Raw genomic sequence first — 25,376 nt, forward strand, 5'->3', positions numbered from 1 at the left:
TTTAAAGATAGCACCATCGATTTAAAGATGGCGGTGTGGATTTATAAATGATAATATGGATTTAAAGGTCGCACCATCCCAATTTACTGCAGGGAACTCAGAGAGCCACATGCTACTTATGGGGTACAAATCCCATCATAAATGTGTTGATTCTATCGGTTTAGGGACTAATGGGTTAACCAGATTCTATATGTAAGGTATAGGTACGGTATAATGAAAGAGTTCCTTGTATTAATCATTATTACATTTAAACTCCAATACAGCGAGTGAGTTGAATTATTCATTCTGTACAACGACTTTTTAGCAACTTCCACATTCCAAACATAAGCTGGGTGGCTGCAATGCTATAATTGATCCAGTTTTTCACCACTGAAACTTCAATAACCCATTAATAAGACAAAAGCGTACTATTAATGTTTACTTATACATTGCAATTTAAAAAAAATAAAATCCCAAGTGAAATCTTCTTTGTTTCCTTAAGTAAGAGATAATTGTGTCCTGTGTCTTATAGGGGAATGTAATCGTTGTGAGGGCCGAGTCGATGTACTAAATAGATGCAATTAAATCATCATAAAAGTTGCGCGTGAAAAACAAAGTTCTATAAATATTGTTTTCTTTTATTTTTGTATTCCCACAAAAAAAAAAAGAAAAATCAGTGTAGGCAGTATAATGGTGCTACTGTGAAAAAAAGGAAAGAAAATGGAAAATGTCACTTACAGGACAGAGTGTTCTGTTTTCTAAATATACATGAGTGTTTATGAAATTCTACGACTGCAATTATTTAAACTTTTAAAATTATAAATGCGAAAAAATGGAGCAATTATATATTTTTAAATCTACTTTTGCAGCATCTTGGCCTTATTTGTAAGGTTCACTCTTATTAATGTATATTTATTTATAGTTATTATTAGGACAGTGCGCTCCACGAACCTTTTACTGTCACATTGTAGAAGGCTGAGTCGTCGCCAGCGTCGCAGACAAACTCTCCGGAGTCCTGTAACTGCGAAGAGACTATGACAAGCCTGCGGAGGCTTCCATCTGATTCCAGCATGATCCTCTCGCTCTCTTCTACTCTCTCCCCGTCTTTATACCAACGCACAACAGCATTCTGCCGCGACACCTCACAGCTCAGGACCACCTTCTCACCGGTAAAGCAATTCTCTAACGTGTCATCGCTTATTGTCACAATCTTTACTGGAGGTTCTAACACAAAGAGAAATTGTTTGTAAGAAAAAAAAAAAACAGACAGGGTCATTCTCCAATGTGTACATTTTCAGTAATTCAAAGGATTTTTTCCAGTTTGTCTATTTTGACCTGAAATGTAAAATTCATCTTGAATTCACTCGGAATTTCCGACAACGTCACACATAGTGAATAGCCCTGTAGGTACACAAATAATAGATAACATTGTTTGTTTTTGGCAGCTTTTACTGACCTGTCACTGTAACATTAAAAGACACAGAGTCATCGCCAGCATCACAAACAAATTCGCCTGAGATCTCGGGCAAGGCATTGTTTATAATTAGCCTTCGATGTTTTCCTTCCATCTCTAGCTTTATGTTCTCGCTATCTTCCAGTTCCACGCCATCCTGGAACCAGCGCACCAGGGCATTTTCCCGAGACACATCACAGCTCAGTGCCACACAGTCGCCACCTAAGTACGTGTGGTCTGTGCCGCACGTGTTCGTGAGTTTTACTGGAGGGTCTGGAGAGGTAACGTTTTTAAACATTAATTTTCACCCTAAAAACTCAACATTTCCCATCAGTAACATATGACAATGTATTTTGTTTAGTTTAACAAATTTTTAAAACGTTTTTAAAAATTTTCCAGGAATCAGTAAAGCGAAGAAAATTTAAACGTGGTTTATAAATGACTAATGATAGTAAGATTTATGATCTATTATTACAAATATTCAAATGCTTAATGTGCTTTTTTTACATTTTTATCACAGCAAGTGTTAATGTTTTTTTTAGAATGCATACAAATAGTAGGTTAATTTTATGTACTTTCTTATTTATTATGTAGGAGGGTCAGTTACACATACGCTGGCACGTCTAAGAACTCACTAAGCTCAAGTTTCAGATGGTGGCTACAAAAAATTTGGTTAAGTAATCTAATAATGATCTTCGTAGGGAAGGGCCCAACGCATTTTACAGCCATCCAGTGTAATACGCTTACAAGAAAATATCGCTATTGTATGACTGTCCTCATTATTTGTGTTTTTAGTCACGGACCTGTTATTGTCACATTATAAAAGACAGAATCATCTCCAGCGTCACAGACAAATTCTCCGGAGTCCTGAGCTTGACCATTGTGGATCACCAGCCAACGATGTTTCCCCTCTGACTCCATAATTATGTTCTCACTTTCCTCCAGTTTCATGCCATCCCGGGACCAGCACACCTGGGCATTCTCCCGGGACACCTCGCAGCTCAGCACCACCCGCTCCCCACTCAAGCATCGGTGCTCTCCATCATCACTCATGTTTACTATCTTCACGGGAGGTTCTACAAAGATGGAGTGTGAATTCAGATTGCAGTGAGTTACTGTACCAAACGTTACTATCTATTTAGGGCAAAAATACACATTAAAATATGCCCTCTGTGAAAACAAAGAAATATGGATTATATACATTGTTTTAGCATTTAAATAAATGAAGAAAATTAACCAATGCAGAAATAATTAAATGAAAACTCCGTGTACAATTTGAGTCCCCGGCAAACATTCTGGTGAGATTTGCTTATATGTTTGCTTGCAAATTTCTCGTTTTGAATGTCTATAAGTCTTTCCATAGGTGAGACTCATTTTTTTCCTGTGGCATTCTCTACCCATGTACAATCATTAGATTCACCCAGTAATTTAATTCTACCAAACCATCCAGCCGGGCTTTCTATCTACTAGTGCGGACTGCTCACACCTCCTTATATTTTGCCCTCTATTCAATACGCTACAAGAGATTTTGCTACTGAGATAGTTGAAAAGACTTCACAGTAGACAACAGTAACCTAATCTACACAGTGCACCTAATGTGTGGGAGTCTGGAGTGTCCGTTTAATAATATAAACGCACCCAGTATAACTAACTGTAACCTAACCTACACAGTGCGCCTAACGTGTGTGGGAGCCTGGAGTGTCCCTTTAATAATATAAACCCACCCAGTATAACTGACTGTAACCTAGCCTACACAGTGCAGTTAACGTGTGTGGGAGCCTGGAGTATCCCTTTAATAATATAAACCCACCCAGTATAACTGACTGTAACCTAACCTACACAGTGCACCTAATGTGTGTGGGAGCCTGGAGTGTTCCTTTAAAAATATAAACCCACCCAGTATAACTAACTGTAACCTAGCCTACACAGTGTACCTAACGTGTGTGGGAGTCAGGAGTGTCCGTTTAATAATATAAACGCACCCAGTATAACTAACTGTAACCTAACCTACACAGTGCATCTAACGTGTGTGGGAGCATGGAGTGTCCCTTTAATAATATAAACCCACCCAGTATAACTAACTGTAACCTAACCTACACAGTGCATCTAACGTGTGTGGGAGCCTGGAGTGTCCCTTTAATAATATAAACCCACTCAGTATAACTAACTGTAACCTAACCTACACAGTGCATCTAACGTGTGTGGGAGCCTGGAGTGTCCCTTTAATAATATAAACCCACCCAGTATAACTAACTGTAACCTAACCTACACAGTGCATCTAACGTGTGTGGGAGCCTTGAGTGTCCATTTAATAATATAAACCCACCCAGTATACCAATAGATATAATATTAAATCCTACAGCTTTCCAGAACTTTACAATAACCATGCTTGAACTGATCCAAACCCAATACATTTATCCGTCGGTTATCATCTCAATAACTAAGCGTTGCTTTGACACAATGAATCTAAAAGCAAATTCCTTGAAGAAATGAATGGTCAGCTCTGCCAGAATATGGCTCAATGACAAAACCCAACAAAAATAATGGATGTTATTAGTTGCTTCGAATACCTTTACCAGAATGTCACATGATCATGGGACACACCTTAATGAAAGTAAGACACTATTCTTAAGACCATCTTATTAGAATCTCCGATCACCGTTAGTTACTGACCTTTTATTGTCACATTGAAGAAGACGGAATCATCACCAGCATCACAGACATACTCCCCTGAGTCTTGCACCAGTGCACTGGATATAACCAGTCTGCGGTGACTTCCCTCCGATTCCAGCCTGATGTGCGCAGTTTCCTCCATCTCCTCGCCATCCTTGTACCAGTGAACCTGGGCACTCTCTCTAGACAGCTCGCAGCCGAGCACCACCTGTTCGCCACTCAGACCCTGCATGTCCGTGTCATCAGTGGTGTTGACAATTTTCACCGGGGGTTCTAAAACACCAGCACAGAAACAGGTTCTCATTACTGACAGTTTGTGCTAATCAGTCTACAATCACCTAAACATGTTCAATGGGGGACATTTATAAAAAGTAAAGCAACATAACATTCTAAAAGTGGAGCGATCAATGTGAAACCCACAGAGTGGAAGTGTTCATTGCTCCACTTTCAGAACGTTCTGATTGATTTTGACATTGTTGCTTCATGGGTCAAAATATCCAGTCGTTTACCCATAAGATCACCCTAATGCGGCAGCCTCGGGTGCACAGGAGCCTAGACACAGAAGGATTTTACTCCATCTCTGAGTGCATTCGCTCTCAACATCAGCTAACAGATTTCCACTAGTTTAAGGAGCTCCGAAAATTATAGCCCAGTGGGACCGGGAACTTGCCTGCGGCACAAACAGCAAAGATTGCCGCAATTAATTTTCATGCTCTACAGATTAACCGCCTATTACTTTAGCCCATTAAGGACACATGACATGTGTGACATGTCATGATTTCACTTTTATTCCAGAAGTTTGGTCCTTAAGGGGTTAAGGTGTCTATCCTTTTCTAATGATACCTCCTCCCTTTATCCTGTCTCCTTTGGAGCCCTCCAAGGCTCTGTACTCCCTTTCTATTTACTCTTTATACTGCATCTCTTGGCAAACTTATTACCTCCTTTGGATTCCAATACCACCTGTACGCTGATGACACCCAGACATACCTGTCCTTCCCAGACCTCTCCCATGCCGTCCTGCAATGTGTCACTGCTTGCCTTTCTTCTATCTCTGATTGGATGTCCTCCCGCTTTTTGAAACTCAATCTTGAAACTCAATCTCTCTAAAACTTAACTTCTTGTCTTTCCTCCTACCAATAATGATACTTCTCTCTCACTCTCCCATCAAGTTAGTGGTACCCACAGCAGCCCATCCTTGCAAGCGCGCTGTCTTGGCGTTATATTTGATTCTGGCCTCACCTTTGAGCCTCACATCCAGTATGTTACCAAATCCTGTAGATGCCATCCTAAAAACATAGCCCGCATCCTCCCCTTTCTTACGCAAGATGATACAAAGGAGCTTGTCCATGCTCTAGTAATCTCTTGCATTGATTATTGTAACTCTCTCCTAATCGGTCTTCCCAAAAGCCATATTGCCCCGCTACAGTCTGTAATGAATGCTGCAGCTAGACTGATTTTCCTCTCCAGTTGCCCAGTTGCTCCTCTCACACCTCTCCCCCCTGTCAGTCCTTACACTGTATCCTATAGGAGTCAATTCAAAGTACTAACCCATACCCAGGGCCATATTAAGAGCACACTGGGCCTGGTGCTGACAATTATGATGGGCCTAATTACAAAATCTTATTTACCAAACACACTACAACAGTCCTACCTCCTAAGCGTCATGTATCTGATGTAGATGATGCTCATTGGATGCAGCTATGAGAAAACACATACCCTATGCCCATCTCACGCTTTCATCTTCAAGTAAACCCATACCCCCTAACAGCAGTGTCCAGTAAAGCAGGAAGTCTATGGATGGGGTAAAAGGGTGGGCCACTGACACAAATCTGCCGAAAGGAGTGAACATACACAAACAGGGGGCATGTCTGTGTCCCTGTGTCTCCCAGTCCCTTAGTGTCTGTGTCCTCATGTCACTATGACACTAGGGGACATTGAGAGACATTGGGACACTGGGAGACATGGGGACACACAAACTAGGGAACACTGAGAGGCCTGGGGACACAGACTCTTGGGGACACTGGGAGACATGGAGAAATGGGGACACTGGTTGGCTTTGGGACATGAGGGGACATGGGAGATATGGGGCACTGAGACACTGTGATACATAGGGGACACTGATATATAGGGGACACTGGAGACTTGATAAAGACCTGGGTACAGGTCAAAACGTTGCGTTGTCCAATAAACCTGCTTAAATCTATCACAGTGAGTGTCTGAGATTTTTTTCTTCTATACTAGGGGACACAGACACTTGGGGGCACTGTGAGACATGGGGACACTGAGAGACATGGGGACACAGAGACTAGGGGATTCTGAGATACTAGGGGACACTGGGAGACATGGGACACTGAGACACTCTGATACATAGGGGACACTGTGATACATAGGTTACACTGGAGACTTGATAAAGACCTGGGTACAGGTCGAAACATTGTCCAATAAACCTGCCTAAATCTATCACAGTGAGTGTCTGATATTTTTTATTTTATACTAGGGGACACTGAGACACTAGGAGACATGGTTACACTGGGAGACTAGAAAACACTGAGACACTAGGGACACTGGCACACTACGGACATTGAGAGACACCAGGGACACTGGGAGACATGGGGATACGGAAATACTAGGGACACTGGCTGGGAGACATGGGAACACTGGAAGTGCCCCATGTCTCCCAGGTCTCAAAGTCGCCCAGTGTCCCCTAGTGTTTCAGTGTCCCCATGTCTCCCAGTGTCACTAGGACACTTAGAGACATTAGGACACTGTGACACATGGGGACACTGAGACACTGGGAGAGACATGGGGACACTGAGAAAATAGGGGACTCTGGGAGACTAGGGGCCACTGTGTCCCTAGTGTCTCAGGTTCCCCATGTTCCCCGTGTTCCCCAGTGTCCCAATGTCTCAGCGTCCCCAAGTCTCTCACCGTCCCCATGTCTTGCAGGCTCGGAGCTGCTGTCTGGCCTCTCTGTGCAGAGCTGCTCCTCGCGGATCAGAGAGTAGAGAGAGGCAGGGAGGGAGATGCTGTAACTTCTCATCCCTGCCTCTCTCCACACAAACAGCAACCCCTACTGGCCGGCGCTGGTATTGCAGCATAATCTCTGTTTATACTGAGACAGACATTTGTGTTGCCGGTATTACTGCAATATCGGCACCGGCTAGGCAGCCTCAAATACCTGAGAAATATTTCTGAGAAATACCTGGCAATCATAAGAAATACATGAGAAATACCTGGCAACCTTAAGAGTAGTGTGTGTAAAAATAAAAAATAAATAAAATAAAAATATATATATATTTTTTTAAATCAATGGGCCTATTCCATTGGCCTTGGACTGGAGCTGCAGCTCCATGAGCCCCTATGTTAATCCGGACCTGCCCATACCTATAAAGCATTGACCAATTCTAGCCCCTCCTATATCTCTTCTTACTGATCCGCAGGTATTCCCCTTTTCGGTCCCTCCGCTCTGCCCTTGACCTTCTCCTGTGCGCTGCTCGCACCCGTATGGTCAACTCACGCTTGCAGGACTTCTCGCGGGTGGCTATTTCCTATGGAATAGCCTGCCAAGCATCTCCCCTAGTCTTTAATTATTTAAGAAGTGCCTAAAACCCATCTCTTTAGGAAAGCTTATGGCCTCCCAGAGTAACCTCTACCTCACATACCTGTCTCTTGCCCTCTCCTATAGGGCAGCACTCTACTCTCTCCTCCAGCTCTGCTTCACTCCCACCTTATTTGATTGCTATCCTCTGTCCTGTTGTGTTTTACACCCCACCTCCTATAGACTGTAAGCTCATTTGAGCAGGGTCCTCTTCAACCTATTGTTCCTGTAAGTTTTGCAATTGTCTCGTTTTTGTTAAATCTCCCCCTCTGATAATATTGTAAAGAGCTATGGAATATGCTGGCTCTATATAAATACCAGTAATAATATTAATAATAATAGTACGTTTGTCGTGGTTTGTTGATAAATCTCCTTGAGCGTTGAAAAGCCTCTCTTACAAACAGATCTTAATCTTAGATGATTTGAAAGAAAAACATTTTTAAAAGTCCATTCACTGGCAATTTTTCCAGCCACTTTCTATAGAAATAGAATTTGTGTGGCTGTGCTGTAAATTCTCTGGGTTGTGACCCTCCCTCTCTATCTCTCTCTCCAGTAATTTTATGGTCAATCAGGTAAGTGCACAAACTGACCTATTAGGAAAAAGATTCTAATCTAAAACTGTCAGCACAGTGTCAGACGGCAGCCGTGAAAGTGACAGGCACAGGGGCGGCTTAAAATTCTTTCCATAAATCACCAGATCTCTTTACACAAACATTGAAAGCCCAACTAACTGGTCTATTTCCGCTATCACTGCTGAGTTATTCTGATAACAGCTTCTTAACCCTTGAAGTGTTTGAGTTAGCTTGCTGTTTGTATGTTATCCTAATATAATAATGATCTGTGACTGTGCATGACAGTTATCACTTAACCCAAGCTGAGCGAATGTAAATTTAACCCTCGCTGCAATGTGGGGATTGATGCTCACTTCTTATATCTTTTATTTATTTTCCTTTTTTTATACAGCGTATTAATAGTAAAATCCTGCATTCTATCTCTCACCTTTAACTGTTACCGAGTAGAACACAGAGTCATCGCCAGTGTCGCAGACATACTCCCCGGAGTCCTGAGTGCTTGCACTGTCAATAATCAGCCTGCGATGCTTCCCATCACACTCAAGTCTGATTCGCAGGTTTTGGTCAACCTCCACGCCGTCCCGATACCAACGCACAGCGGCGTTCTCCCTGGACACCTCACAGCTCAGCAGGACGTGTTCCCCGCTCAGAGACTTGAACTCTGCGTCATCACTTGTGTTTACAATTTTTACTGGGGGATCTAGAGAGGAGGAAACAAAAATTAAACAAGTGAGAAGAGAGGACAGTGAATTTGAGCAGAGTCCTTGTCATCTATTTTACCTTTATGTCTACATTTGTCATCAATTATATGTACAGCCCCAAGGAAGATGCATGTATTGTTTTAATAACTGCGGTACATTGCATGCCTTTTGGCCAAGGCTCTTAAGCCATACTGTATTAGAATTATTTCTGTCTGACATGCCTGTTTTTACTATTATAGATTGCATGCAATTAAACTAGTGCAACGGAATTTGTCATCACTACGCAAATAAAAAAAAGATAATTATGTTGTATTCGCCATGTTGCAATGACCTGAAAAGAGATCGGAAGGTCCAAGATGGAAGTATGAGAATATCTCCCACCATATTTTTTTTATTGGTTCCATTTAGACCATGCATCGATGCCCTATATGTCCTGCCTCATTGGGCAGCAGTCATTGACCACTCTTGCATGACGAGGGTCTGCAAATTGCCCATCAAACAGGCTCTTTAGTCTGTCAGTTATTTATTAATCTGTCCTTAGCTGTCTGCCACAATCAAAACCTCTTCCAGGTTTTTCGGATCCAATAAATGTCTTCTCTGCAGAATGACTTTTATCAGAACTAGTTGGCAGGATTAGCAAATGCCATGCGTTACTGCCTATTATAAAAGGCAAGAATGTTTCAGTGCATCACTTGTCGCATGCTGAAAGAGTTAAACCCCACAGCTTCGGAATTGTCATCTTGATTCATTCATTCTTACAGTCCCAGTTCTCAAATTGGGTTCCTTCAAGGTCAATGGAAGTCTCGAAAAGAACATAAAAACAAACCTCTTGCGCTCTGCGCCAATCTGTTCTTTAAAGTTTATTTAGCTTTAGAGATCACACCATTACAGGGCCAGGCAGAGAAAATCATGGCTAAGGATTATACTAACGGGTATTCAACAGGTAGCTAACAGTTTTTTTTAAAAAAAAAAACCTTCACAAACACTAAAACTAACAAACAAAAAATACTTACTAGGTTCATGTTTACCCCTTCTAAGCGATCATCTCTTTTTTACTGCCTTTTTTTTAAAAGTAGCACCGAAGGCACCAGCACAGCTTAAATGCATTTAACGGCCTTTAGTCCGAATACGTAACCGTAATTTTTTTATGCTCAACCTTGTATCGTTTTTTGCCCAAAATGTTTTGCATTGTAATATGTCCTGGCTCCTCTGTTCCTCCCACCTTCTCCATTCCAAAATATTAATTTCATGCGAGTTTATTGATTCTTGTGGCTCTGTGCTTTTATTTCATTTTAGATGTGTGCATTGTTACTTATTTCATTTAGACGTTATAATATGTTTGTAATGTCTCTCCTTATATACTGTCCACCAACCGACTGACTCAGTTGCTATTTATACATTGTCGTGGTCGTGTTAGATTAGGAAACATCTGGAAATATTTTCTTCGTTACGGGAAGCCAGAAGTGTGAACGTTCTGTTAAATGTCACTAACCTGTCACCGTCACATTGTAACAGACAGAGTCATCTCCAGAATCGCAAACAAATTTGCCCGCGTCCTGTGATCCTGCATTAAGGATAATTAGTCTGCGATCCCTGCCCTCTGACTCCAGTTTTATGCTCTCACTTTCCACCACTTCCACGTTATCTCGGTACCAGCGCACCGCCGCATTCTCTCGTGATACTGCGCAGCTTAGTGTCACCGGCTCTCCACTTAGACACTTAAGCTCTGTATCGTCGCTTGTTCTTATGATTTTCACAGGGGGTTCTGGAAAAAGACAGACACGTACAGCTATAAAGTAATTTATTTAACAAAGATATCATTACAGCGGACTGGACGCAAAATATTACATTCACTAATGGATCATAAAAAAATCTTTACAGCAAAAGTTATTGTTTTTTTTGGGGGGGTTGTAAAAAGTTTGGTTGGATTTACTATAATCTTACAAACAATACTGGTCACTGACCTGTGACTGTCACATTGTAAAAGACAGAGTCGTCTCCGGCATCACACACATATTCTCCCGAGTCCTGCATCAGTGCCTTGCTTATCAGCAACCTGCGGTGTCTCCCGTCAGACTCTATCATGATATTCTCACTCTTCTCCACCTCCGCACCATCTCGGTACCAGCGCACAGCAGCATTCTCCCGGGACACCTCGCAACTTAAAACCACGCGTTCCCCACTCAGACACTTCCGCTCCATGCCATCGATGGTGTTTATAATTTGCACCGGAGGCTCTGGGTAGATGTAATCAGAAGTTTGGTTATAAGACGCCATTAAAATTTTTAAAAATTTCTTATATGCTAGCTGGGTAAGAGGGGCCACTTTCTTTTCAGTCGGGTTTGGGGGGGCAAGCACAAATGGATGTCCTTTCTGTGCAAGAAACACACAGATTTTAAAGGTTCCTCTATTCCTTTTGTATTGGTTTGTCTGTACTTTACCATCTATTTTCCCGCATTGTACAGTGCTCTGGAATATGTTGGCACTTTATAAATACCAGTAATAATAAAAATAATTAATATCGCCACATGGATGATCCTAATTGGAGGCAGCAGCCTACCCTGACTAATGGTTTGCCAGCTCCCCCTAATATGCCGTACAATGTCATAGTGTTATTCAAAAGTAAGTGTATCAGAACAAACAAAGGTTTCTCAGAAATACAAAGTTGCACATCAAAGCAGATCTGCTATTGAACATATATATAACATACCAGTCATGGTGACCATGAAGCTTGCTTTGTCATTAGCGGTGTGACATGTGTACGTCCCCGTGTCTGATGAGTTGGAGGTTGAGATAAGGAGTCTTCGCATTCTGCCGTCTGACTTGATGGAGACTCGTCCTCTTGACTCCAGTTCCTGACCGTCCTTCATCCAGCGAACCTTGGTCCCTGAGCTGGGCACGTGGCAGTTAAGGCTGATCGGCTGTCCAACATCCACCATACGACTAGGGGGTTCCCCACAGGCAGGGGCAATATTCACTCCACGAGCTGCGAGAGAAAGATTACCAATAACACCATGAATTGGATGGAAAGAGCTCCAAAATCGCAACCAAAAAACCCATTTAGATGTCTTTTCCAAAAAAAAAAAAAGATATTCTGGGGTCTACGGTCCATTTTGATTCATGGTAAAATCATAGTGATTTTGGAATCACATTTTTTTTTAAACTTTTTTTTAACTTAACTTGATCATTTGCCTTCAGGATTAAATATTTTTTTTTAGATTATCTATCTATTATTATCTTAAATTATTTTTGTTTTTTGGAACCCGCAATATCCTTAGGTGGGGATTATACCACCCAAACCTCATACCACTAGAGCAAGTCCTGCTCTAGAAATTGTAAGTCCAATTCTTCCTTTCATAATTGATCCAATAATACTTACTTCACAATTGGCATATCTTTTTGTCTTTGTTTCCCATATACTGTATGGGCAGTATCCATTTGGGAGGACTCCTAACATTTAGAACTACAGATATCCATAGACAGGGGTTATATCATCCATGTGCAATTCAGCAGAGCTCTATGATAGCTCCGTAAAATGTGAGTGAGTTCTCCACAAAAATATTTTTTTAGGCTATTCAATTGGAACATTATAAAATGTACATGCATGTAGCTATCGCACTTTGAGTTTACCTTTTTGGCGTGGTGCTTCCCTGTTTCTTAATCTACATGGTTCGGGAATCCTTGTGAATCCTTGTGTGTTTCACTGCAGCCTAGACCTCCTCAATTATAGTAAGGGCCTAGAACATTTTTTCCTTTTTCTATGTGGTCTAAAGACCTGTTTATAGCTCTGTTTCATTTCAAACAATTTTATGAACAATTTGACGTAAATCAAGAGTTTTCTCAGATACAAGTGTCCATTCCCATCTTCATAATGTAGAATTTACATTTACGTATAATCAATGTCAATTTCATTCACCCTTGACCACGTGAATAGGCTGAAAATCAGCGAAATAGCTTAATATTAAACCAGTTTGACTGAAAACAGTTTGATGTTAAACCAGAGGGCAGTCCAACTCCTTAAATTTTTTTTTTTTTTTTGTAAATATAATTTTTATTATTTTTGGAATAAGTATTGTCAAACGTAGAAATTTAACATGGAGACACGCAGGTCTCTAGCTCACATATGTATACATGGGCACGCAGGCCCGTTTATCGTCTGTTCTTAATTTTGGCTCGCAGGCCTCAAGTGATCTCCATAAGTAAAATGTTAATAGAGAGACAGACCGATCTCAGTAGGATGCTATTATATTCAACATATCTAGACGTTTCAGGTCTCTGGAACGGCAGCTCATAGGAAAACCTTTACTACCCCTGGTTTGGTTAACACTCTGTTCCATGATGTTTGTGGAACAGCTATTTTCACGCGGCTTGGCCGTGCCTGTCCCAGTCCCATCTGTGCTCTCTCAGAGTGTCTGGTTAGAGGTGTCGGTTAGCGTCAGCCTGCCTATGGCAACCGTTACCTGTGCTAGCTTCTAGGTCGGTCCGCTACTCCCGTCAGGCCTGTCTGTTATTTCCAGGTCGTGGACTTGGTCCTTCTTGGTCGGGGTGAGTGGGAGAGGTCGAGGATAGAGGGTTAGGGTCATGGAATTAGGGGGGGGGGTGTCGGGTGCGTCTGTAGTCCCTTATGGTTCGTTTCTGTCTATCAGTCTCAAGCGGTCCATAAAGTCTGGTTTCGAGGTCTGTAATATCCAGTGTGTCCACGTGTTAAAGTATGTCTGTTGTGTGTTTGCTGCTGTGTGTTGGAATTCCTCTAGGATTCGGAGGTCTTCCATATGGGCGAACCAGGTGGTCAGTGGTGGGGTTGTGGTTTGTTTCCAATATTTGGGGATAATGGATTTGGCCGTGTTCAGTATTCGTATGGACAGTGATTTTTTGTATGCGGATCTTGGTATCTTAGTATGGTGCGGGAGCATTTCTGCAGGTTTAAGGGGGGGTGGGTCATCTGAGAACAGTTGCAGCATTTTGTGGATTCCCTGCCAGAACGGGATGATTCCCTTGCATTCCCACCAAATGTGCATGTGTGTGCCCCTCGCCTCTTCACATCTCCAGCATTGTGGAGAGTGTGTCGGGGAGATCGCGTGTAGAGTCGTTGGCGTGCGGTACCAGTGTGTCATGATTTTGTATGCCGTGTCCTGAGTCTTGCTATAGCTAGCGCAGTGGTGTGTGAGGTAGCAGATTTTTCCCCATGCCACTTCGTCCAGTGTGTGCCCTAGTGCCTCCTCCCATTTTCCCATGAAGCCTGGTGTGGTCGTTGGTGTGTGAGTCAATAGTAGGTTGTATAGAAAAGAGACGCCATGTGCTAATGGTTGGGGTTCCAGGCATTCCCTTTCGAATGCTGTGGGGGTTCTCGTGAGCGATGTGCCCTGAGGGAGTGTGGCAATGTAATGGCATAGCTGTCGGTATTTGAATTGCGTCAGGAATGTGATTGGTGTCTCTCCTCTAAGCTCCCTTAGGGTTTTAACGCCGTCGTGTCTAAAGATGTGTCTGAGCCTGGGTATGTGGTTTGGAATTATGTCCCTGAAAGCTTTCGGGTCTTGGCCTGGGGGGAACTCAGGGTTGTATGTCAGAGGTAGCATGGGTGAGGGGTGCGTTGACAGGTTGTGTTTACCCTTCGCCCTCTGCCATTCCTGGATGGTGGCCCTCATGTATTGTGATTGTGTGAGCGTCTTACTCCCTGATCCTGGTGGTATCCATGGTATTATCGCTGTCGGTATCCCTGCCTCCCCCTCCTCCGCCTGCTTCCAGAGCTTGTGCACCCCCTCCTTGGACCATTCCAGTATCCGCTGGAGATGGCAGGCTCTGTAATATAAGTGGAAATCCGGGAGAGCGAGACCGCCTCTGTTTTTGGGAAGGGTAAGTGTGTTGTGGCTAATCCTGGGTCTTTTCCCGTCCCACACGTATCTGCCCAGAGCGGAGCGTAATGTGGTGAAGAACTTGCGAGGAATTGTTATGGGGATGGTCTGGAACAGGTACAGCAGGCGTGGCAAGAAGTTCATCTTGACCACCTGTATTCTGCCCAGCCAGGATATGTGTGGGTATGCCCATTCCCTCATGTCTGCGTGTAGTTGGTGGTGCATCGGTGTGAAATTCTCCCCGTACATGTCCCCCGCCTTTCTGGTTAGCCAGATGCCCAGATAGCGGATCTTGTGTGCTGCCCACCTAAAGGTGTAGCTTTGTCGCATGTGTGTTGTCCTGTGTTCCGGTATGCTGATGTTAAGTATGGAAGATTTTGTGTTGTTGATTTTTAAATTAGATATGGCCCCGAAGTCATGTAGTGCCTTCAAGATGTTGGGAAGAGAGACCTCCGGGTTCGATACATAAAACAGCATGTCGTCTGCATATGCCGCGATTTTGTGGTGGGTCTTTCCCACCGTCACCCCTGTGATGTCTGGGTTTGTCCTGATGGCCTGTAAGAGTGGTTCCAGTGCAAGGACAAAAAGTAATGGGGATAGGGGGCATCCTTGGCGGGTGCCATTTCGAATATCGAATGCCGTTGTCAGTGCCCCGTTCCAACTCCTTAAATTTTGATAAATAAAAAACAAAACTAAACTGGAAGCCTTTCCAACAAGGAATTACACTTACAGGGATATTCACAAAAGTCAGGATTTTTTCCAAATTCAAATATTTTTCCCTTAAATTTGAAATTCACATTGATTTCCCAACAAATCTCACTTACTAAATAACCTGTTAGAAGTCTGCAGTTAAAAAAAATATTTAATTTTTATAAATTTGGGATAAGAAGAATAGATTTACAGCGTGTCTTGGTTCTCTCTAATAGAAATAAATAAATAAATGACTATTTATATAAAGCGTAAACATTTCTAAACTTATACTTCTTTATGCTACATGAGCAATAAGCGGGGCTCTTAAAATAGATCTCCCCCATACCATGACTTCCATCTGCAGAATGGTATCAGATTAACATTGCATCTTCCCAGTAAAATAAATCATTAACTGCTATTTAACCAGACACCATCACGTTGCATGTAAGGCATTATTTAACTGGAACATGAATCTTCTCCTATAACTGCATTAGCAGACTGTTTTTTTTTTTTTTTAAAGAAGTACACTTAAAAATGGTTCACTTTTTATTCCTTTAATTGATTATGTAGATTTTTTATTTTTTTTTTTTTTTTTTTTTTAAATTCTTTATTTTTGTTGTGCATCATGGGTTACAAGCAATCCTGTTCTGCCACGACAGCATTCACAGGTATATCAACGTTAACATCGTCATGACAGGTTTAATCTGCACATTTTTTGTGGGTAGGAATGCGTACTAGTACGTGCAATCAACGTTAACAGTGCGCAAGTTATTGAAAATTATGCTTATTAAAACGTACATATCATGGAGAGTTGGTAGAAGAGAGACAAACGAGAGGAACAAGGTTTGAGCAAACAATCTACGTTCAAGGATATATTAGGTAGTTCTCATCATTCGCTTTAGTGCTGTTTTTCCTCACTGAAATCACTCGCTTTAATACGGTTATCTCTCGCTTTGATACTGTTATCTCTCGCTTTGATACTGTTTTCTCTCGTTCTAATACTGTTTTCTCTCGCTTTAATACTGTTATCTCTCGCTTTGATACTGTTTTCTCTCGTTCTAATACTGTTTTCTCTCGCTTTAATACTGTTTTCTCTCGCTTTAATACTGTTATCTCTCACTTTAATACTTTTATCTCTCGCTGTAATACTGTTATCACTCGCTTTAAAACTATTATCGCTAAATCTAAAAATAACAGTGCAATACTTAAAATAGGCATAGAGGTCACGGAGCAAAATCACAAATAGGTTTAAACTTGCTTAAATCTGAGTTAGTCTGGACATAGGCATTTTCAAGTTATATCCGATACATAATTAAGTCGAGGACAAATAGCTCTGTGCCTGACTACCTCAGTTTAATGCCTGGAGCGTTGAAACAAGAAAAAATAAAAATGAATAAGTTTGATAGACAACCAAGAGTTGGTGCAAAGGTAAAATGGTACAATGGCTCATAGCGCCCCAACAACAATTGTCAGCGTTCTGAGCAACATATGAGAACAGTGTTAAGGCACGATATACAATGCACATTTTTATAGTTTTAGGAAAGGACGATGAACAAGATAGTGTTGGTAGTCAGTGTGTAGGCTAGTGTGGTCGTCAGGTTTGTCAATGGACTTTGTCATGAAGGAGGGATATGTCGCTTAATCACCATTTCATGTGGCTGGGAAAGGTATGCAGTGTCACTATGTCTTACAGTTATGTGTGTTGGTTGGGGTGTCAAAGCCGTCGCGTCGCTGTGGTGGGTCGGTGGTAGTAGTTGTGTATGACTATGCCTGGTGCAGCGTGTGTGATTCCTAGAGTGTAGTCAGGCATGTTGTGTTCTGTGTGTAAGTGCGGTCGGGTTGTTCAGGAGACATATATGGGAGTAGACTCTAAAGGCAGTAAGATCACATAGATTGCCATTTCAAAGAGTTGGGTATGGCTGGGGCAGAAACGCCTGTCGTGCTGTCTGCTCCTTCAGCCAATGCCCCTCACCGGAGGCTCAGCAACCTGTGGGTGTGCAAGTTCTCCTTGCCCTGTGTTTAGCTTGGGAAGAACTTGAGCATAAGTGTCCAGGTGCGTGACTATGGCCTCTCGTTGGTTCCGTGCCCCACACCAGGCCCTGGGTTCCGTCTGGGTGTGTGCCTTCAGTCTGCGGGTTGCAGGTTGATTAGGGGTCGGGACCCAGGTTTGCTGTGTACCAGCTGCGATGGCTTCCCGGGTTTGAGATGCAGCTCCAGTGGCATTCCGCGGATTGTTCATCTGTTTGGCGTCTTCGTTTGTCTTCCCAGCGTGTGAAGGATCCCGCTGGTCTGAGGGTCTGCGCTCGGGTGAGGCGTCTGAACAAGAGAGGTGCCCGGCGGACTTGCTTGCTTTTAAGTGGGAGCGGGTATGTGTGTCCGGGTAGTTTGTGTTCGTTTCCCGCTTTTGGAGGCTGCGTGGTCGGGTGGCTGCATTGTAGGCTAGGAGCGGGAAATCATAATGGCGGCGGCGTGTAGTGGGCCGGAGCCATGAGGCCACCAAGCGGGTTGCCCGGCTAGGGGGTACCCCCCTGTCACACAGGATCATGCTGAAGCTTAGGTAAAGCCTGTCAAGAGTTTCCAGGGGATTCGAGGGTAGGTGACCGCCTGAGTACCCTTTCTGAGGGCCATGTCGGGCGGCCATCTTGGATTAGGCCCAGCGGTTCCGTCTGCCTGCAGGCCTCGTGGCCAGCCTCCCTTGTCCACAAGTTTTAGTCCACTTGTCAAGTGGGGACCGGAATAACCCCACCGATCCAGAGGGGGGGGTAGGAGAATAACGAGGTCTTGAGTTCCCGTGTCGGAGCGAGCGGCCGCCTCTCTCCGGCTCACGCTCTGGTAGGCCGCAGCTGGCGTTTCGGTTGCTTGATCCCAAGGGGCTCCAGGGAGGTATCCCCCGATATAGGAGTGTACCCCCGGTTTAGGCAGTGTCCCCGGTGAAAGTTTTGGCCTGTGTAGCCGCCGTTTGTGCCCTTTATGCCGCTCGCCGGACGGGAGCTCTTCTTCCCCACGTCTGTTCAGCTCGGCGGTCAGACTCCGCCCCCGATTATGTAGATTTTTTTTTAGTTAACATTTGGAGAGTTATTCACAAGTGTGGATCATCAGAAATTTACTGAGAATTTAAATTTTTAAGCAAAAACGGTCAAACTAAAAACGTAACTGATTTTTCCAGTCAAATTATATTGGCCTAAATGTAGCTTCCTTTGATGTCACTTTAAATGCTGGTGGGATGTATTCCCTAAATAGTGGATTTGTATAATTTCATTGTGGGTTTGCCGAAAAAGGGTCAAATTACCAGAGTTGGAAAAACAAATATAAACTCAAAGAAGTTTACTCGCTAAAGTCCACGTTCTAGAAAAGTGAGATTCAAACAGCAAAACTCCCCGATCTGTAACATTTCTCCAACTCAAGTCTAAAGTTTTGTAGTTTGGATCCAGTTTGCTTTAATAAATAGTTCTCCATTTGTCAAGTCATTACTGTAGTGCATAATTCCAGATGTAGATTAATTTGTCTGCTTTTATCTCATATTGGTGACCTGTTTTATTTACACTGAGCGTCCAAACATGACCCCATAGCCACCTGGGCGTCAGGTAACAGTTAAACTGCTTTAGTATTTAAATAAAACCTATGCCAAGCAGGATTTAACCAAAACAGATAGAGAGAGCCTTAAGAATCTTAAAGAAAGGGATGATATTGTAATCAAGGAAGCGGATAAAGGGGGGGGGGGGGGGGAATAGTGATAATGTCAACGGAATACTATTTAAAGGAAAGTAATAACATTCTGCAAGATTTAAAGACATATAGAAAATTGGACAAGGATCCAACTTCAACATTTAACACACAGTTGAATAAATTGTTAATATCGGCAAAAAACTATGGAATTATTTCCTCAAAATTTTTTGAGTATTTATTTAATAAACATCCCACCATCCCAATATTTTTTTTCATCCCCAAAATCCATAAAAATTTACATACCCCCCCCAGGAAGGCCCATTATTAGTGGGATAGATTCTATAACGGCTAATCTATCTGCCTTTGTGGATTCATATCTCCAGCCATATGCCCAACAGGCCCTGTCATATACAAAAGATACAAAATCTTTTTTACAAGAAGTGGAAAGTTTGGAATGGCAGGAAGATTATAGTTGGGCTACATTGGATGTAGCATCACTCTATACTGCTATTAGCCATTCTTTGGGATTGGAAGCTATCAATTATTTCATGAATAAAGATAGGAATTTATCCAATGACATGAAAAACATTATTTGGGAAGCAGTCCAATTCATCTTAGAGCACAATTATTTTTATTTTGAAGGGTGTTTTTATTTGCAAATCACAGGGACCGCCATGGGTACCAGGTTTGCCCCCAGTTATGCTAACACATACATGAGGAGATGGGAAGATCTCTTTGTGTGGTGTGGTCATGACTGCGTGGAGAACCTGGTCCTATGGCGGAGATTTATTGATGATGTGGTAATTATTTGGAGAGGAACACAAACATAATTTGTATCATTCGTAAGTTATCTCAATGAGAATGATTACAATTTAAGATTTTCACCAGTATGGAACAAAAATGAAATTAATTTTCTGGATATCACCCTGTTTGGAGAAGGGAGTGAAATAAAGACCAAATGTTTCTTTAAGCCCACAGATGGGAACAGTTACGTCCATAAAAAGAGTTGTCATCACCAACCCTGGTTGAGGGGAATTGCCAAAGGACAGCTGACAAGGGTGAGACGTAACTGCTCCCATCTAAATTATTTTACACGACAGGCACAACATATAAAGAAAAAATTTGTCACAAAGGGATATAATAAGCATTCAATTGATAAAAAAAAATAGAATCATGTCAGGAACAAGAAGAGAAGAACTATTACAGGATAAACAAAAAATTAAAAGAAATGGAGAAAAAATTCAATAATTACCCAATATAATACAGACCATCATAAAATCAAAAAGAGTTTGGAGAAATATTGGCCGATCTTGTTAGAAGATCCTTTGCTAGGAGAAATATTACCTAAAAAACCAACACTAATATATAAAAAAAAATAAAAATGTAAAATATTATCTAGCTCCGAGTTATGCCACAAAACAAAAAGAGGAACAAAAAGATAAGGTGAAAGGTTTTAAGGGATGCAATATATGTAATGAATGTTTTACAGTAACTTTGGGAAAAACTACACATTTCAATAGTAAAACTACTGGGGACATTTTTTCTATTAAAGATAGTATTGGTTGCCTCACAGACCATGTCATTTATTTGTTGGAGTGTCCGTGCGGCAAGCAATACGTGGGACGGACGAAAGGGCATTTAAAATCAGAGCAATGGAACATATTAATAATATTAAAAAACAATTAGAATCCCATTCGGTACCAGTACACTGTAATTCATGTCCATTATTTGACCTAAAAAAATTTAAATGTACAGCTATAGAGAAAATCCCACAACACTGGAGGGGAGGCAATAGGGAGCAGAAGTTGGCGCAGAGAGAAACATACTGGATCCACAAGTTACAGACACTTAGCACTTTGGGACTGAATTTCGATGTGTATTTAGTGTGTTTCCTGGGCTAACTGATATAACCTGTTGGAAAGGTAGTGACATTGATAAAGACATTGGTAGTGACCTCAGAAAAAAATCTAAAGAAATCTATAAAAGAGAAGTGTAAAAATCAGATTCTAATATGAGAATTGTAATATAAAAAAATGCAACACAACCATTATATACAATATGAAAAAAAAGGAAATAAAACAAAATCTTAAAAAGAGTAAAGGAGAAGAGGCAAAATAAAAATTAGAACACTCACAATAATAGAAACATAAGAAAATATACACAATCTAAAATAGGAAAGAAAGGGAGTATATTTTATGTAAATGGCCAAAATTATGGGTATGTTTTATGATGCATGTAAATGAACATCAGCACGCAATGTCCTGTTATATATGACATATTAGATCAATTGGTGTGAATGTAACTAACCAATTAACCATCTCACTATGTATGTGGGTGGATATCAGTACACAATGTCCTCTTATATGAGACATACTAGATTGATTAATGTGAATGTAATTAGTTTATAAATCAAAATAAAACTAATAAAATAATAAATAAAAAAATAAATAAATATATAGTTAAATTAATTCATTTAGTCATTAGAAGGACAATTGTTTGCTGATGAGCAAGTATGGAACTAAAGGAACCAAACATAGTATTGTCAGAGGATAGAAATGAATCTTAATGTTGTTTTTTCTTTTTATATAATGCATACTATGGACTGCAATATCATGTCAAAATTGGGGTAATCCCTCTGGCGACCACTAGATGGCAGTGATATGAACGTTTTGAACAGGGTTGAATAAAACGCACGGCCAGCATAACTAAGGATCAAGTGGAACGCACGGATGTGTGCAAGACCGGAAGTAAACGCCGAAAACGTTTTTTGACCGCGAAAAAAGAAAATCATCAGCTGGGACAACTCTACACGATGATTAACGGAGAAGAGGAAGCCCAATCAAAGGAAGAAGATTGAACAACACCCACCACACCACCAATGGACTTCCAGCTCCACCATATTTAAGGGAAGGAGAGGGAGGGGGTTATTAGGCTTATTTGTGCATTTGTCACTTTGTTGGCAGTGTATGTGATTATATATTTTATTGTTATTTTTATTTTTGGTCCCTGAGGAAGTTCCCTAAGGGGAACGAAACGCGTAGGACCGTTATTTATTATTTATCTTTTATTTAGTGTATATACATAATAATTTTAAATAAGCCAATACATCTTTTCTAAACCCGACCATTGGGAGTGTGTGGACTTCCTTATAACCGGATTTGGCGTGGTAACCAGCAAAGACAAACCCCCCTATCTAAGGGGAGGCACCTTGAGGGCCTGACTTAATTCGTCATCTTGTGAGTGCAACCTTGCAATGTGAAGCGAATGTTCAAAGTTGTGACTGTATTACACTATGTTGTATTTTATGTTTCCATTTTAGTGGTACAAGCTGGATCCCTGATCGTTTTGTATGTTATAGGATTAATCAACGTCTGGCAATCTAAGAGAACTGACATGAAAAATGTCACATTGTTGGTCAACACTAGAGCTAAAAAAAAAGTTGACGTTGCGTTTTTTTCCCCCCAGTTCGGCTGTTTTGACCTACAGGTTGTGATCTCCTTGTGAATTCTCCTCAATTATAGAGTCAGTCACCTGGGGGGTATAGGGGTAGTGGGAGTTGCAAACTACCGGTACTGCTACATTTATACCAGCTGCTAACTGGGAGGTAATGTAAGATGGCATGGGATGCTGATAAGGACTGAGACCGTGTTAGAACATTTTCTGCCATTTGGTTAGCTCGTTAGTAGTAGTTACGTGGGAGTCATATAAAATGACAGACTGTATGTGGCATTCTGCTAGCAATGCATTATTTGGAGACGAGGTGACTCGGCAGTGTATGCATGGTTTATACCTCAATCTTCCCCCCGCTTCCCTTGCCAAGGGACCATGCAACAATCTCTAATGACAGAATAAAACTAAAGCCCATCTTGTAATAATCACAGCGTTATATAATAAAGTAGGATTTGTCTGGAAAATTCATTTATAATTTTACGCTAACATAAGCGATCTGAAAACACAGCTGATTTGGAGAATTTGCCAGTTCAGCTAAAAGCCTAAAATTTAAAATTCACTTTGAATTCACTTTCTGTCACCTGTCACATGTTACCACATCCTTATATATTCCTTCCCTGCTCATCTCCCACCTGTCTTTTTAATTTCTTGCTCAGTAACTCGAGCCGCTAAGCTCAGCAAAATCAGTTTGTATGAGCGGCAGAGTTGCAGAACCCGATTTTTTGTTCATATAATATCACCGTCAGTTTGTCTTGATGTCATCTCTGAGATATGTGAAAGTCATGGCTCGCTGCGGCCCTCGCTGGCCGCCCTGCTCGCGCCTTCTGTTTAGGATTACATTGTAATGTGATGAGAAAACTCCCACCTACAGCTGTCCAAAAATGAATGCAGGGAAGAGTTTAATTCTGTGTTCTTCCCATAGTAAGTGATGGATGCAGCGCTCATTTATGGCAAGCCTAGCGGAAAAAAAATAAAAACTCGGGAAATATGTATATATAATGTAATTGAGGGGTCTGGAGACATCATAATAAACTAGAAGATCAAGTGTGTTCTGAGTATCTCTAAACTGTAATATGGAGTTATTTTCCATAATACATGTGCCAGCATTATATATCGTCTATATTATGTAAGTTTTCTTGGAAATTAGGGTTAGGGCTACAGCTGGGGTTTGCGTTTATTGGCGTTAAGCTTGTTTGTGTGATTTTACGGAAGTTAATAGTGAAAGAGTTCAGAATGTGAAATTTACTTAAAATGTATTTGCCTGAGTGTATTTGGTGAATACTTTCAAGAGAAGGATTTGATTCATTTCTAACAAAAATCATAAACTGTAAATATCAATATTTGGAAGCATGCCCATGCTTTTTTCAAAATAAAATATTTTTCAGAATATTAAATCATTTAAAAAGTTTATCCAAAAATATCAAATTATTTGACAACGCTTATATAGAATATTCAACCGAGGCATAAGTTACTAGGCAGTAATTATTATATAATCGCCGCGGTTTTTCTTACCCTTCACGCGGAGTTGACAAGATGATTCAGAAAGTCCAGCGTGGAACTGGATAATCCCAGAATCCTCTTGTGTTACCCCAACCATCACTAAGACGTGAGTTCTCCCAAAACTCTTCAAAACTGTCCTGGAATCCTCAAACAGAATTTCTCCATTATGAGTCCACCCGACCTGCTCCACATCGCTATCCGTCTCAGCACAGAAAGCTGCATTACCACCTTCCACCACCTCTAAACGACGAGGCAGTCTCTTCACAATGGAACCTAAATGATAGGAAATGGAGTAAAAGAAGTGGTGATATCATAGTAACTCGTGCTATACATTTGCATTTCATTAATGTTTATTTTCCATGAACAGTATTAGAACAAAGAAAGAATTTAAAAAAATATATATGGAGAAAGTTAACAGTTTGGCTCTAAAATTTGTGAGGTTAATCATAACCAACTTGTGATGACTCTCCAGTGCCTTCTGTTGGTGAAACATTTCAAGGTGATCCGAACGTTAAAATAAGATTAGTGAATAGTTATTTAAAGGGACACTATAGTCACCTAAACAACTTCAGCTTAATGAAGCTGTTTTGGTGTATAGATCAACCCCCTGAAGTCTCACTGCTCAATTATCTGCAATCTAGAAGTTAAATTATTTATTTATACAGCCCTAGCAGCACCTCCCTTGGCTGTGAGTCTCAAACTCTTTTAAACTCCCTTCATTGGGCAATCTGTTTAATTTAGAATTCCTTATCTCCTGCTCTGTTATACCCTGCAGTGTGTGACAAAGTTCAATTTACAGATCAGGAGATAAAAACGTCCAAAGTAAGTTAACATCTGATTGAAAAGGAAACCATTTTTTTCATACAGGCTTTGTGAGTCACAGCCAGTGGAGATATTTATAAGGCTTCACAGACAGAAACAAAAGTGATTTCACTGCTAAATGGCAGAGAATTGAGCAGTGAGGGTGCAGAGCATGATCTATACACCAAAACTGCTTCATTAAGCTAATGTGGTTTTGATGCCTATAGTGTCCCTGTAAAGTCTGATATACCCAGACATTTATTAAGCGCAGAACGACGGGCAACACTTGTCAAAAACAATTAACAAATACGGTACCCCAAAACTCATTAAACCCAACAATAAACTGGGGTTTAGAAACCATTAACAAACACAAATGAGTCTGCCATTGAAACTTTTACTTTGGAGTGTTCTGCCTTTATATTACATATTTTGCAAATTAAC

General features: G+C 41.3%; 1 protein-coding gene across 3 annotated transcripts in view; it reads right to left on the minus strand.

The window, feature by feature from the left end:
• Positions 1 to 25,376, minus strand: part of OBSL1 (obscurin like cytoskeletal adaptor 1) — a 63,566-nt gene that overhangs the window by 25,136 nt on the left and 13,054 nt on the right. For all 3 annotated transcript variants that reach the window (XM_063429335.1, XM_063429338.1, XM_063429337.1), the window contains exons 4-12: positions 24,147 to 24,407; positions 11,687 to 11,962; positions 10,941 to 11,213; positions 10,469 to 10,741; positions 8,703 to 8,975; positions 4,106 to 4,378; positions 2,236 to 2,508; positions 1,436 to 1,705; positions 931 to 1,203 (exon numbers count right to left, since the gene is read on the minus strand). In XM_063429335.1, coding sequence (XP_063285405.1) covers positions 931 to 1,203; positions 1,436 to 1,705; positions 2,236 to 2,508; positions 4,106 to 4,378; positions 8,703 to 8,975; positions 10,469 to 10,741; positions 10,941 to 11,213; positions 11,687 to 11,962; positions 24,147 to 24,407 — 2,445 coding nt within the window. The remainder of the gene's footprint in view (positions 1 to 930; positions 1,204 to 1,435; positions 1,706 to 2,235; positions 2,509 to 4,105; positions 4,379 to 8,702; positions 8,976 to 10,468; positions 10,742 to 10,940; positions 11,214 to 11,686; positions 11,963 to 24,146; positions 24,408 to 25,376) is intronic.

Source organism: Pelobates fuscus, chromosome 8 (genome assembly GCF_036172605.1).
Source record: "Pelobates fuscus isolate aPelFus1 chromosome 8, aPelFus1.pri, whole genome shotgun sequence".
Taxonomy (NCBI): Eukaryota; Metazoa; Chordata; class Amphibia; order Anura; family Pelobatidae; genus Pelobates; species Pelobates fuscus.